Here is a 15,985-nt window from a genome sequence, read left to right on the forward strand (position 1 = left end):
TTTCAGGTCACTAGGTCAAAGGTCAAGGTCACAGTGACAAAAACCGTATTCATTTTTCATGAAACTTGAAACATGGATAGATGGCAATATGGAGATTATGCACGTCATTTCATTTTGTTCCTACATCAAGAATTCTGATTGTTATGGCAACGAATATAGAAATAAATAAATACTGACAATGGTGGAGTTTCACCGGTAGGGGACAATATTGCTTGGCAATCTCTTGTTTTGTGAATGGGTGAGTAAGCCCTGGCAAATACAAATCTAAATGTCATCTAGTGAACATTTTAGCCCAGGATCTAACAAATTAGTTGGTTAGTTATTATTTAGGGATGGAAGACCCCTAAAGATTTTGAGATCAAAGGTCAAGGTCATGTTCACATGATGGTGCCTTATTAAAAAGTTGTGTTGAGGGGTTAGGAGGGGGAGGCTAACAATATCACGTGATACAAACATTTCTTGGTGAAGTGATTCGTTTAAATTTTAACTCAATCACTCTCTTACACCTTAAGCATACTTTACACCCAAAATACATAGCATTGTACGATTGATAGGATTGTAAACTGATAGGTGTTATAAGGACATTGACATATGAAATAGGTAGGGAAAACCAATACAGTGGCTGTTTGACTTAGGAAATGCTCTCTAGGAAAGATAGCACACACTTCAGAGTGCATTCAACTTTATCAAGTTTTTGTCTGTTCGGTCTTACAGTATATATACCAGTACATCAATGTCATAAAATCATTTCTTATGGAAGCTTGCAGAAGTGCACACAGAAAGACAATTTTAAAATGATGGAATAGACTTTTAATAAAACTTTTACAAAGCATAGACTGTTGACAAAAATTAAGTTGTTGCACAGTTCATATTTCAGCAATAACAACAATAATCTCTTCGATTGTAAAACAAAAACATTTTTCAGTACTAGACCTATTTTGTGTTCAAATTAAATGGATTTCCAAGTGAGTGCGTTAAAACTGATCGAGCTTCATGACATTGACGTGAAGGCCATGAAGTTGTGTTCCAAGACATATAATGACTTCTGGGACAGATATTGGAGTCTAGACATTGACACACTTTTTCAAGGTACATGTACTATGTTTGGTTAATAGAGCATCTCTGACGGAAATTTGAACGCGTCTCAAGTTCTCAGTGTGGAAGGACATTGTTAGTTTTCTATCCTGGTTATAATTATTTATCAGTGTTTCATAGGAACATTGTACATGTATGCAGGGCTCCCGCTGCTGTTTGCCAGATTCGCCAATGGCGAAAATTTAGCAAATTCGGCGAATAAAATAATCGTTTGGCGAAAACGTCCGGCGAACGATTTTTGTCAGGATTATATTTACTAAGGTTGATCTTATATGGATGGGAGATGAACAAAATATTGATCTAAAAAAAAAAACACAATTTTTTGGGGGGAATTTTGAGCTCCCATTTGGGGAAAAATATATACTTTTTTCTATTGGGAATGGGTCCAGTTACCAGACCCCATTTTGAATGAAAAAAAAACACCGAAAGCATACATTTTGATGTTATATAGGTAAATGTAATTTTCAGAAAACATACTTTATCAATTTCATCAAAATTCAGCCACATTCCGTCTGCAAAAATAGCTTTAACCCATTTATGCCTAGCGTCTAGAAAAAAGGCCTTGGCAAACGGCGTATACCCAGATGAGACACCGCATGATGCAGCGTCTCATCAGGGTCTGCGCTGTTTGCTTAAAGGAATTTCTGTAAGAACTATTCTGAATATAGAAATAAATATACTAGACATCCCTAATTTTGGAAATAAATTGATCCAATTTAGAAGGATGGGAGAGTCGACTAGGCATAAATGGGTTAAGTATTCGGCAGACACAGACCGCTAGGTTTTTTGTGATGTAAGCATGTCCTGCGGTCTGATTGTGGCTTGGTTCGGGGAATAAAATAAATCTTGAGTCTTGTAATTATACTAGTTGCTGTGCCATTCTGCAATTAGCTGAAGTGCTCTTGTTGGGAGGTGAAGTGGCTTCTGTACTCAGTGTCTTTCTGGTCTGCCATTGGGATATATTTGATATAAATGATTTATGTTTTAATAGCCGGTTGATACAATCCAGCTGGGGAAAGCAACTGAGTGTCTGTAGCCAGTGCTGGTTATGCATCAGTGGTGAGAAAAAATGTTTCCTGTGATGTATTCAATGTGTAGTGTGTTCTGTATGCCTTTGAATTTATTCAGCAAAATTGAATCAGGGGGAAGTTGGCGTATTTTGTCAGAAATGTGGAGTGTGTTTATTTATTGCCTTTGGATATTTTGCATTACTATTGATCACTAGTAACATTCATGGCCAATAACAGTGATTTGTACCGAACATTTTGGCTAATCATTCATGAATCAGTGATGCATGTTTTTAGTTGTTCATTGTAAAACAATAATACACTGCCTAATAATCTAAACTTAAAGCTATGCCAAGAAGACATGCTGTTATGCCAAGGTCATAAATAGAAGTTGTGAAGTGCAATCTTTCTCTTCAGTACTAGTCTATTCGTCATAACATGAAAACAAAGCAAGCTTGTATCTTTCAGTTGGAGTACTGTATGCTGTTCTTCTAGGAGAATCATTGGCTCAAAACTGATTAAACATTTAAATCTAGTGAGTCGTAAACATCGCATAACCTGGTGATGACAGGTAACATCTAAGTTTCGTTTTTTAAAGGTTTTAAGTTACCCCCCTTTGTGTACTTTCAGAATCATCATCAGATAGAAGTACGCCTGATTCCAATATGGCTTCACCGACTCCATCCCAGAGTGACACGGTGACCACCGCCTCCAACTCCTCCGATTCCGAGATGGAGTCGGCCGGCAACCCGAACCTACGCTGCACAGTCTGCAACGAAACCTTCTCAATACCCAAAGTATTAAGCTGCTTCCACACGTTCTGCCAATCGTGCCTGGAGAAAAGTCAAGAGATCCCGGACAAGATCACGTGCCCTGACTGCCACCAGGACACGTTCCTCAACGCCAATGGCCTAAGCGGCTTGCTGCCCGACTATGCAGTTAGTAATCTTCTGGAGAAGACTGCCCTTGTCACCAGTGCCTTACACTGTACCGGATGTAAAAGCAAAGACACAAATGCAGTCGCTCGGTGCTTTGATTGCGCAAACTTCTTGTGTGCAAACTGCGTAATGGCACACCAGTTTATGCATTGTTTCGAGGGCCACCGCGTGAGCAGCCTGACGGACCTGAGGAACAACAAGGAGAACGGCAAGATGGGTAAGCCGCTGTACTGCCCTCGCCACAAGCAGGAGGAGCTTAAGTTCTACTGCAAGACCTGTTCCATCCCGATCTGTAAGGAGTGTACGATGTTTGAGCATGGCAGAGGTCACGACTGTCAGTTCCTGTCTGATGCAGGAGACAAACAGATCGCCCAGATGCACTTGATTGAGCAGGACGCCAAGATGAAAGTTTGCGAACTGAAAACCTGCGCTAAGAGCATCGATCACATTGCCAGCCGACTTCAGGTCCAGTACCACAAGGCCCAGAATGACATTAACGATACATACAATTTCTATCGGGCCATGCTGGACGAAAGAAAGTCTGAATCGTTGAAAGAACTTGACCAGGCCTTCAACAGTAAGCAGCTTCTAATCAACAATCTGGGATTGAAGATTCAGGAACACATTGACAAGCTGTATTGTGGGACTGAATTTGTGGACAAAATAACGAAATTCGCCACAACCCCAGAGGCATTAATGTTTAAGAACATCGTAGAACAGCGGTTCCAAAATTTGTTCAACTTCTCTCCCGACACCGATAATGAAAGCTACCACGACATTGAGTTCATATCCAACTTCCAGGCGATTCAGACGGGAGTTAGGAACACGTTTGGCTATGTTCGAGAAGGGCCCAGCGACGTCTCACATATCATTGCTAAACCTCAACAGCCGATTGCTCGACCTAATGGAGTGGTCAACACCACCATAAACTCCATTAGCCCTCCACCAATCACGCTCAGTAATTCGCACATGAATGGCATGAATGGCTCGCTCAATGGTCATCTTTTTGACCCAGTTCCAACCATTGAACCCAAAGACTTTGTGACGACCACCAGTTTTGGCACCAACCCCGCCTTTGAGAACAATCTCTTATTTCCAACTACTGACACCTTCACGACAAACGGTGATACCAACCTGTATGAGAAATGGTCAAGTGGCGGTCTTGATATTTTCCAGAATGGAATTGATGTGTTCTCGACCAGCACCTATCCTCTGATGGATATCACAAGCAAACTGATTTCAACCAACCTGTACCCACCGAAGTCTCAGATAAAGCGCCAGAAGATGATCTACCACTGCAAGTTTGGAGAGTTTGGAGTCATGGAGGGTCAGTTTACAGAACCAAGCGGTGTGGCCGTCAATGCTCAGAATGACATCGTCGTAGCCGACACCAACAACCACAGGATTCAGATCTTCGACAAGGAGGGAAGATTCAAATTCCAGTTTGGTGAATGTGGCAAGCGAGATGGGCAGTTATTGTATCCGAACCGTGTGGCTGCAGTAAAGACCTCGGGGGATATCATTGTTACAGAGAGAAGTCCTACTCACCAAATTCAGGTTTACAATCAGTATGGACAGTTTGTCCGAAAATTCGGGGCCAATATCTTGCAGCATCCACGAGGCGTTGCTATCGACAACAAAGGCAGGATCATAATAGTAGAGTGCAAAGTGATGAGGGTCATCATTTTCGATCAGTACGGCAACACGTTGCACAAGTTCGGCTGCTCAAAGCACCTGGAGTTTCCCAACGGAGTCGTTGTGAACGACAAAGAAGAGATCTTCATAAGTGATAATCGCGCCCACTGCGTGAAGGTGTTCAACTACACCGGACAGTACCTTCGCCAGATTGGTGGTGAAGGCATCACAAATTACCCGATTGGCGTCGGCATCAACAGCCAAGGCGAGATCCTCGTGGCGGACAACCACAACAACTTCAATCTCACAATATTCACCCAGGACGGGCAGCTGATCAATGCCCTCGAGAGCAAGGTGAAGCACGCCCAATGTTTCGATGTGGCTCTCATGGACGACGGGTCTGTGGTGCTTGCCAGTAAAGACTACCGCCTTTACATTTACAGATATGCACAAATTCCGAGCCTTGGGATGTAGATGTTTTGGGAGAGGTTGTGAGCGCCCTATAGTACTTTAACGCGTGTCACTCAGTTTTATCATCTAAATTGACTTGTTAGGAAAGGCCTGGTTGAAGTGATGCATCATGTTTTGTGAGTGGCAGGCTAAAGACATCATCAGAGTTCAGCGTGTAACTGTTGTATGTGAAAGTTTTTTGACAGATATAATAGTTTAACACTAGACACTCAAAATTTGGTGGATGGAAATGATAAATTGTATAGGCTGCTGTGCCAGTGTTTAATTGTGAATATTTACCAATTATTTTGTGTTCTGGATTTGAAATAGAAAAAGTTGTTTTTGAAATGCTAACAGTCAACATGTTGTTTGAAAAACAAATGGACTAGTCAAACACAGTTTGCATGAGTGACAACTCCTTACTCGTCCAATATGGCAACCAACAACAAGGGTATTGATGGTTAAAATTTAAACAAGTACTTCCATTGGCATGAGTTGTGTTGGACATGGGACATGCTTATTTTCACTTGGTCAGTATTTGTGGTTTAAAAATAATCAGGCATTGTTTGGTGTGTAGCATCACTGTGAAAACGATTTATAAACCATAACCTGTATCTCATGTACTTAATGATTGAACATATTCTTGTATTTATGAACAAATCTGATTATTAATAAGTATTTTGTTTGTAATTATTATTAATGTGATAGAGCCTTGTATATTGTTGTTGTGCTAATGCACAGCTTATAAATTAATTTAATTCTATTTAATTGCCTACGAATCTTTCCCAGTTTTGTTTTGTTATGTAATGTTATACAAATTATAATTATAATTTATGTAGCATGTTTTCATTACTTGGTTATGGCATTGTCATCATCTAGTTGATACAATCAGTTTACATAAGCAAATCACCTTTTTGCAGTTATTTGTTTTTATTTTTGTTGTTTTTGTTGTGTTTTTTCTTGATCATTATAATTTATTTAATAACGGTGTAGTGTGTTTAGTTATATCACAGCTGGACCATAATACTTGATATGTGCTACCTCAGACTTGCAATATCTGAGAATAATCCAAAAGTTTACTTTAGTCATTTTGCAGGTGTATTCAAATTTTTGGCCTTGTTAAGTCTATCAAATTAATTATTTTATTAAAAGTTTGCATTGTTATGTTATGAAAACAATTACAGGTAACAAAAATGCATTTCAATTGCCAAGAAAAAGATCAAATCTTTTTTTTCCCATGAATTAAAAAGTTTATAAACAAAAATCTCTTCCATCATGAAAATCTGTTGCCAATATAATAAACCAAGTAAAACTTAATTGTCTGCTGCGGCTATCCTGTTTTGTATTCAGTTGTTAGTGGGGCAATGTCCAATAGTCAGACTAGAGATTAATATTTAATGTATTTGCCAGATGAATCAGGTCTTTGTTGAATGTCTTTGTCCAATACTCCCTGATGACTCATTCCCGACACCATTTGTCTGTAGCCATAACATTGTTGTTATTATGCACAGGGTAGTGTCTGCTACTGCGCAGTTACTTCCCCTCCTTGCAGTCTTGTCTATAAATAGGTGTCACTTCTTTGTCCTAAAAATAGACAAGTCGCTTGGTACAGAGGTCACACAAGTTCATTGATTGTCTTAGGTTTCTTTGTTTAATATTGCTACCACATTTTGTTATTGTTTTTGAAAAGGCAAAGCATCAAGAATTGAAGCCATAATTGTGCCATGTATTATTTTTTACTACACTGACACATTACTCTAGCAGTAAATGAGTATTTCATCAGCCGTCATTGATCAATAAATCTTATCTACATTCCTCTACAATTTTGGAGCAAGTGTAAACAATCAAGTATTGGATAAACATTGACAAGTTTTTACTTGCAACAGATCCTATGAAAATATTTACATTGGTATAAGAAGAGGCCTCCATTGTGTTCTTTAAACAAAGGTCTTTTATACAGTGCCCCAGATAATTATTTGAGAAATAGGGTTTTCACCCATCGATTTTGAAAAATAGGGTGATTTCCTTCTTGAAATAGGGTGAAATGATTAATAAAAATGCATACCTTTATATCACTGATGTTTACCTTTGTGGAAGATGCTCACTTGTATTGATTCAATAAAACTTTAAACTATCATAATTAACTTTAATAAACTGATGTTTCATAACATTTTTAATCATTGAAACTGTCCTTAATATAAACTTAAAACAAAAAAAATCGATAACACGAATGATCATTTGGCTCTTGCTTTCTTGGTTCGAAACAGTTTGCGATCGACTGACATTTTTGCGCAACAATAGCGGACGCCTTTCGACCTCTCTTAATTTTTTTTATTTCGCATCGTTATAGAAACTGAAAGTACAGGCGCTTTATAAATACGTGTACAATGAGCGACGGATAAAGTCAGATTAAAAACGCATGTATGTCGAGGAAAATAATTTGATCAGACGCTTTATTTAACTATGAAATCTAGAACGCAGAGAGTTTGAATAAAGCTTGACTGTTTTCATGCTCCGTCATCCAGGCGCTTGCTTAATAAAGACGCGTGACGATAATTATTTCAAAGAGAAAATACCGAAAATAAGCAAAGCATTTTCGAACGAAGCTATTGTGTCGTACGCATCGAATTTGACGAATTTGCGTACAAATCAAAATGGTTGCGTTTTCAATACGCATGTTATTGAATTTCTTTGCGTTTTTAGACATTTTAATAGGGTGAAAGACGCAGATACGCAGCTTATCTGGGGCACTGTTTATAGTCTTGTAGTAAACAGGCCCTTGAACCTAGTGTATAAACCTGTGATTAATTCAAAATGAAGATCTTCATTAAAGATATGTAACTGAATAATGTATTAATAGATATAATCCACCGATGTTTGCAGAATAGTTGCACCTATCAAATAAGTTGTAGGTGAGTGATAATCCACATGTGAATCATCAGCATTTCTCATCTCAAATCACTAAATTGTTTTTGTTATGATAGGTTCACAAGCCCAAATGTTATACAATTCTTAGATTTTGACATACTTTTGCATTTGTTTGGGAATTTTATGTTCAATCAATTTTTATATTGATATACCGACATTTTGCATAATAATGTTATATAGGAATGTACTTTATTAATTTAAGCTTTTTTGCTTTTTTGCATCCAATTTTCCAAAAAAATAAAAATCAACAAACAAGTGATGGTTTTAAGCAGGTTCATACACTGTTTGTTGAAACTCGAAGTGACTAGAATCGTGTAGCAAGTCATAAGAAACTGTGCCTTGATGCATTGGTGCTGCCATTTTAATCATTAAAATTCACACCTTGGACTGCTTGTCAACATCGATTCAATTGATCAAACTAGCATCAACTACACGAAAAGTACAATATGTGTGGATAAATTACTATACCCTTTTAGAGTTGCATTTACCTGATGTTTAATATGAAAAAAAAGTTCAGATTAATTTTAGCTGTTATTTCCCATTGATATTATGAAATGTTTATCTGTAGGTGTTCATGGTTGTACTTGTAATGAGCATTCTAAACATGTCAGGGTTTTTCTCATAAAATGCGTTGTTTTTATTTGACCTACACAACTTGTAACTGCCAATAGGTGTGTTCCCTATAGTTTACTTATATAAATGTGTTCAAGTGACCTCTGTTGCCGTAGTAACAAAGTTTGTGTCTCAAGAATAATGATCATGACCATAGATTTGTGCACTGTTACTGTAGAAGTTTCCAGTGTTTATGCTTAATTATCCAAAAACTAAAGACGGTGCAATTTTTGTTGTTTTTTGTTAGCCGAAACTTTTATATTCATGTTATATTGGGCTATGCTCATGTTAATTATTAAAGCCTTGCCTTTTTGCCATTATCACAGTACTTTTTTCTTGATTCAGTTATCATTTAACCCTTTGCATGCTGGGAAATTTGTTTTCTGCTAAAATGTCGTCTGCTGAATTTATAAAATTAGCATTTTCTTTGATTTTTTTCAAAAAATACTATCAGAATAGCAAACAGTTTGGATCCTGATGAGACGCCACGTTCTGTGGCGTATCATCTGGATCCAAACTGTTTGCAAAGGCCTTAAAAATTTGGTTCCCGCATTGTAAGGGTTAACAAAGGGTCTATTTTAATTTTCAATAGTAAGATAGTCTGATGTGAACAATCTGCTTCATATGTTTGTTTTCTGCCTTTGAAACTGAATTTTTGAGATGCATTTATTTTGTAAACGTTTTCATCTAAGAAAAATGTTCAAAGCATGCTGAACAGTTTCCACCTTTTGGGATATTTTATTTTTCACTTGCTCAGTTCTGTTGTTGTTCATTGGCATGATCATTTTCACTGTCGTTGCTGTTGTGTTGTTGTTGTTGATTTTTTTTTCAACTGATACATATTAATATTATTGACCATAATATATGAATATTTTTGTATGCACCATTTCATGGAATCTTGTAGTTTTGAAGCATATTTAAATGTGTGTACTTGTGTATGGTTCTTAAGCTGTAAGATATAAATTGTAGCCTATATTGTTGTAGTATAAATGCATTTTTATTCAAATTATAAAAAAAAAACTAAAAAAATGAAGTAAATTGTTTTAATCAAATTTTTATCCATTTTGTGCTCTGAAAAAGGGAGCTAACAAGTGTGAAAATATGGTCAATGTGTATATACTGCGTTGTGTCCCTTTGAAACAAAATTGAAATGCATTCACAATAATGGCTCTTTTATTAACTTTGTTTCATTTATTCTGGTTTGAAATTGATTGTTTTGTATTGGATAAATTTAACATAACACCCAAAACTTTATGTTAGATTTTTTTATTAAATAAGTTGTAGGAATTCAATGAAATTGTATTGATGGAGTTTGTCAGCATCATATGTTTCTTAGCTATTTTATAATGTGCCATGATACTAAGTATGCTGTGAAAATGCTTTATGTGTACTTGTTAAAACGCTGGGTATTTAATGTTTATTTGCTTATAAACCATTTTAACAGATTTTTTGCTAAATAATAAATTGAAACCAAAAGAATTGATAGCATAGTAATTTGTATTCTACTGCTGAGCTTGTTATATAATGTTTATGGTAGATGATATAAATTCCGCACTGTTCCATTGAAGTATTTCATAAATATTGTATTCACATTTTATACTTTGCTGAGCATCTTCCCATTTTGTTGTCTGTTGTGTTTTGAATTTAGAACTGAAATACTCAATCAAAAATTCATTAATTCATGTTAGCCATTAAACTCCATTCAGGACAGGTGCTGGCGGCTAAATTACGCCAATTGTTCAAGTTTGCTCTGCAAGATAACACATGAATATTTTTTAGTGTTGTATACAACTGAATTTTTATATGAAAATCATTGAAAAATACCATTAAATAATTTTTCTATAATTTTTGAGTTTTTAGCATTTGTGTTTATGTTTGCAATCACTGAAATGAAAATGCCTTCTTTTTTAATGTTGTAGGTATTAGGTATATGCAAATTTTCCATGGATCTGCACAATGTGTTGTTGTCATTGACAATAAATAATTGTCTTAATTAGTATTTAGAGTAGTCCTGTGAGAATCACATAAATAGATTTTGTACAATTTATTATAATTATCTTTATAAGAAAAAAATAATTAAAACTCAACTGAAAGCATATTTGAAGTGTATGTTAAAAGCTGTTAGGTAGTTTAAGTATTAGCTTTTAACTGTGTATAAACGTCTAAGCTATGTGGACCAATTTCAATGTTGTTCTTTCTATTTTTGCTCAAAAATTAATTTTTGAGAGTTTAAGAATGCAGTGAAAGTTTTTCTGTTGAACTTTTTGTTAACTTAAAGAAGACTGTTGTTTTTCTTATGTCAGTTGTTAGCAATGACAGCTTGTTAGTCCCAACATGATTCCTAAGACACTTGAAAGTCATAAAAAATGTCTCTTAATTGTTGATTTGGTGCATAATGTTATTGCTTTTTTCTAGCTAACCTGAGCACAAAGTGCTAATGGTGAGCTATTGTGATCACTCTCTGTCCAGCATATCATACCTTGTGTGTTGGCAAATATTAGGCAAACCATGCACCAACTATAAAGGCCACATTTGTGACTCAATCTTTATGAAAATTTTGTCAGAACGTAATCTTAAAAATAACTAAGAGGTAAGAGGAAAACCTTGTTACCTCTAGAAGCCACTTCTATGAATCAATCTTGATGAAAAATGGTTAGAATATACATCTTGACAAAATCAAGCAATTAACCCATTTATGCCTAGGGTCTAGAAAAACGGCTTTGGCAAACAGCGTAGACCCAGATGAGACGCAGCATGATGCGGTTTCTCATCTGGGTCTGCGCTGTTTGCTTAAAGGAATTTCTGTAAGAAATATTCTAAATATAGAAATAAATATACTAGACATCCATTATTTTGGAAATAAATTGATCCAATTTAGAAGGATGGGAGAGTCCACTAGGCATAAATCGGTTAAACTTGGTAAACTGAGTTTTAAAAAAAGGTTACCATGTAAAGTCTTGAACAATTTGTATACATGTACCTTGAACTCAGGCGAGCACTTCAGGGCCATCTTGGCTCTCCTTTTATGCTTAAATGTTATCGGAAAGTTGAGATCTGATCAATGTACACTGCTTGATAAATGTTGCCATTAATTGCAAAAGAACTTACTGTAGCTAAACTTTATATCAATTGAAAAATAAATTTCAATTGAGTGAAACAGATTGGTTACTTGTCCAGTGTATTTAGACTTAACTGTTAAGTGGTGTTATTTTCTATGCTTACTGTTGCATGATTTAATTTACTGAGTTGTTAGTAAGCAAGGTACATTGACCAGGTTTACGTTTGTTAGTTGCCCCGGATTAAAATCCGTGGGAAGGGCCGAGTTGACATTGAAACAGTTAGTCTTTGATTGTTTTTATGGTTATGTTTGAATAATTATCATGTACTGGTTGTTGTATGTTGTATTAAATGTTTTCTGTGCTGTTGTATCTTTGATTTGCTGTGATGCTTTGGTCACCATAGTGTATTTGCCTAATTGCTCTGTGCATTGGACAAGAGTATAATGGGTCAGAGACTTCAGTGCATAATGTTGGACTTTTTCATGAACCTTACATTTTGTACTTTTTTGTCTGTTGGTTAATTTTAAATCTTAAGATTCTTCAAAAGGGTATTTAAAACTACCATGCATTCAGTTCGATTTTGTGCAGATCATTATTCGTTGCTGCAGAAAAGCTTTGAATGTTGTGAATCTATAAGTGAAGTAGGGGCCTCTGCTATAAAAAGAAGTTTATTGCCAAAAAACAGGAGGGCTTTTTTTACAAGTAGGTGGTTTTATGTTTGTGTAAAGATCAGAATATAAGTGTAAAAAGTTCATATTCATGTGTTTGGTGTACAGCATTTGAGAAGAAAATTGTTGATAATTTGATATTTGAGAGGTTTAATATTCTCATTCCAGGCTGTTAACGAATTGTGTTCGTGGATATTTTTTTCAAAACCAGGTGTGTTTAGCATTTTTATTTTCGAAAGTTGAAGTTGATATGCACATGATATATATGACTGTTTTAAGTGTTTTCAATATTAGATGTTTTTTGTTGTTTATTAGATTTTTTATAACGTTAAGTGTTGTGTCCTTTGCAGGTGTAAGCTGTTAAATAAATGTAAGTTTGGGTTAAGAAGAGACCTGTACTCCTTTTATATACGCAACATGCTCTAAACTCTCTTTCAGAACTCAAGTTAGTACACAACCTACCAACATAATCATCGATAGCTTGTGTAGAAGAAATATTAATTGTGTCTTGTTCTGATAAAACTGGGCAAAGTGCATATGCGTAAAGTGTTGTCCCAGATTAGCCTGTGCAGTCCGCACAGGCTAATCAGGGACGACCATTTCCGCTTAAATTAGATTTTCAATAAAAAGGGACTTCCTTTAAACGAAAAATGCAATTAAAGCGTTAAGTGTCGTCCCTGATTAGCCTGTGCGGACTGCACAGGCTAATCTGGGACGACACTTTACGCACATGCATTATGCCCAGTTTTCTAAGAACACGACTCAATTTGTTGGTGGGCTCAGGATTTCCTTGTATACAAAAAATAAATTAACAACCACATTAAATCAATATGCATTGCATATGGATTGCTTTACCCTATGAGCACCAGAGGCATATTAACCAGTGAAGTGTCCAGTATAAGTACAGGGTGTTGATAATTACTATGCTGAGATTTGTGCATGCGTTTTTATATTCAATGTTAAACATAAGTTAGTCTTTGTTGGTTTTTGCTTTATTTCTTTGCTCCATGGAGCTTGTTTTGTAGAAATGTAGATAAGTTAGTTGTTTAGTTTCATTTTTAGATTATTTATTTTGTTTGGTTTGTTACATAGATGCCATTTGCAATGTCAGCAACTGTTGTATAGTCAACTGTTAGTCTTGATTATCTTTTTTACATGTTGCATTGAAATATTTGATTATTCCTTTGGGGAAAAAATCTGTATAAAATACAAAAAAAAAGTGTTTGATGTATTCTGTTTGAGTATTCCAAGAAGAAACTAGGAGTTTTTCATGTTACAAGAATAGTTTCTGTTAATAACTTGTTCATATTCTAGTGCTACAAAGCTGTTACTGTTATCTTTATTGAAATGCCATATCTGTTAAAAATTGTTTACAAAAATTCCATATCCACTGGATTAAAAAAATTGTTGACCAATTATTTTTGTTAAATGTTACTATTCTTCCAAAAATTATGTCTTTTAACAAAAAAAGGTACAGCTGGCTATGAAATGTTGCCTTATTGTCGAAATAAAGGAGAATTAAATGTCTGTCTTTGGAGGAATTTGGCTGCAATGGAAACATTCCACTTGTTAAGAACAATTTAGCTCACTTGAATAATGTCTGAGTACTGCTTAAATGGAAATGGTTATCAAAATGCAAAGATTCCATTGATCGATTGACAAAAATTCAGTTTTGTGAAAAATGCTAGTCCCTTATACTTTTAACCTTTTATAACAGTAAAATAATACCAAGTTTTAAAACATTGGAACATCGCAGACATGTTTTTGTTAAGTAGATGTTTTATGGTGTTTTCTCTTCTGTATTATTAATTTTTATTCAATCAACTGCTGTTTTGAAATCCATTGTTTAGTTTACTCTGTAGAGGTACATTAACCCTCAAATTGTGTATTTTCCACAAGTACGGTCAGTGACACAACTAAATATCGTATAATGTATATGGTAATCATATAATAATAAATACATAATATATACATTAATGATCTAAATTTAGAATTGTAATATAAAAAGGTACATTTGTATATTAAATAATCTAATTTAACAACAATAACATGGAATACACCATGAATATTAATTTATATTACATAATATATAGTTATTAGTTTTGTGTGTTTTTGTGTTGTTACATATTTATTAGATTTTTAGATTAAAAACGGATCAAACATTAAAAATGATGCAATAAATGTGTTGGATTGTTGACAAAATGCACAATTAGCCAATGAGTGAGTAAATGTGTTGAGACAGTTTGAAAGAAGAAAGATTTTATATTGTTTTTATAAAATAAGATCTCATCAAGCAAAATACTTCATGCTAAAATAAGTACCGGTAGCATTCTGTTTGAATTCTTAGTTCACCTTTTGAAGTGCACTTATATCTCTGTATGTTAGCACCCCTTTTGACATACTAGTAGTTTGTGTTGCATTTCTTTGTTTACCTATCTTAATTTGTGTATGTTCTTTTGTGACTTTAAACTAGTATAAAGTGTAGTGGTTATTTTCTATCAACAATTTGTTTGATGTTGAACATTTTGCTGTTAAATGGTTTGGCCAGAAATAGCCTGAAGTATTTTGCATATTTATACAATCATGGCATTTGTTACCATAAAATAGTTATTCATCCATTTTCATAGCATAACAACCCAACATGCGTCATGATTATTTGAGCGTTTTTATTGACACCCAGTCACATTTATTTTGTTATTATAATAATGAGTGTACATGAATGGTATTAATAAAGTATTTTGTTTGCTTCATGTTGGGTCTTTGTTGTTTTGTTGGTCCTTAAAATGTCTGTGAACTTTTCCAGACTAGTATAATGTCAAATCTAAGGTAGCAGAACAATGGCTGTTTCATCTTACAAATTTCAACATCGATCCAAAAAATCTTCATCAAATTACGAATTGACCTGAGTGCTTAGAGTGAAGTTACTGTAGATTTTTATGCCCCCCGTAGAGTGGCATATAGCAGTTGAATTGTCCGTCCGTCCATCCGAAAACTTGAACATTGGCCATAACTTTTGCAATGTTGAAGATAGCAACTTGATATTTGGCATGCATGTGTATCTCATGGAGCTGCACATTTTGAGTAGTGAAAGGTCGAGGTCATCCGTCAAGGTCAAAAAAACAAATCCTAGGAAGATAAAGGAAGCTTTAAATGAAGATAATTTCTATTTATCATTTGGCAGGTACAGATCATTTTTACAAGGGAAGTAATTTTTATAAGGTATATAATAAAAATAAAAAATCAAAGCGGTGCAGTAGGGGGCATTGTGTTTCTGACAAACAAATCTCTTGTTCAAAAGAGAAGTTTGTATAAGGTAAACAATATCGTTGAACGATTATCAGTAGAGCGTTTTACAACATGGATTTTAGGCAGGAATACAACTCGGGTACAGTCTAATATCGACCAGGTATGTTAAGTATATTAACCGTACCCGGGGTAAATGTAAGTATACATAAAGAGTACCCGGGATACATGTAAGTAGTACCTGAGCGTTTGAGCGTTATTAAACATGCACTTGTTATTTCACAGAAGTTTTAATGTGTACATTCATTGTGCCTCATTTGGTCATTTTCGGCTCAGATACTACTTTAGAG

At 35.1% G+C, this 15,985-nt stretch overlaps 1 protein-coding gene across 3 annotated transcripts in view; it reads left to right on the forward strand.

Moving 5' to 3' along the window:
• Positions 1-15,142, forward strand: part of LOC127876029 (brain tumor protein-like) — a 33,240-nt gene extending 18,098 nt beyond the window's left edge. For 2 of the 3 annotated variants that reach the window (XM_052420872.1, XM_052420871.1), the window contains one exon: positions 2,733-15,142. In XM_052420872.1, coding sequence (XP_052276832.1) covers positions 2,733-5,149 — 2,417 coding nt within the window. In that variant the 3' untranslated portion in view covers positions 5,150-15,142. Of the gene's footprint in view, positions 1-524; positions 1,090-2,732 lie in introns of those variants that run through there. The other variant, XM_052420870.1, reaches the window with a different exon arrangement.
• The last annotated feature ends 843 nt before the right edge of the window (positions 15,143-15,985 follow it).

Source organism: Dreissena polymorpha, chromosome 4, assembly GCF_020536995.1.
Source record: "Dreissena polymorpha isolate Duluth1 chromosome 4, UMN_Dpol_1.0, whole genome shotgun sequence".
NCBI classification, from domain to species: domain Eukaryota; kingdom Metazoa; phylum Mollusca; class Bivalvia; order Myida; family Dreissenidae; genus Dreissena; species Dreissena polymorpha.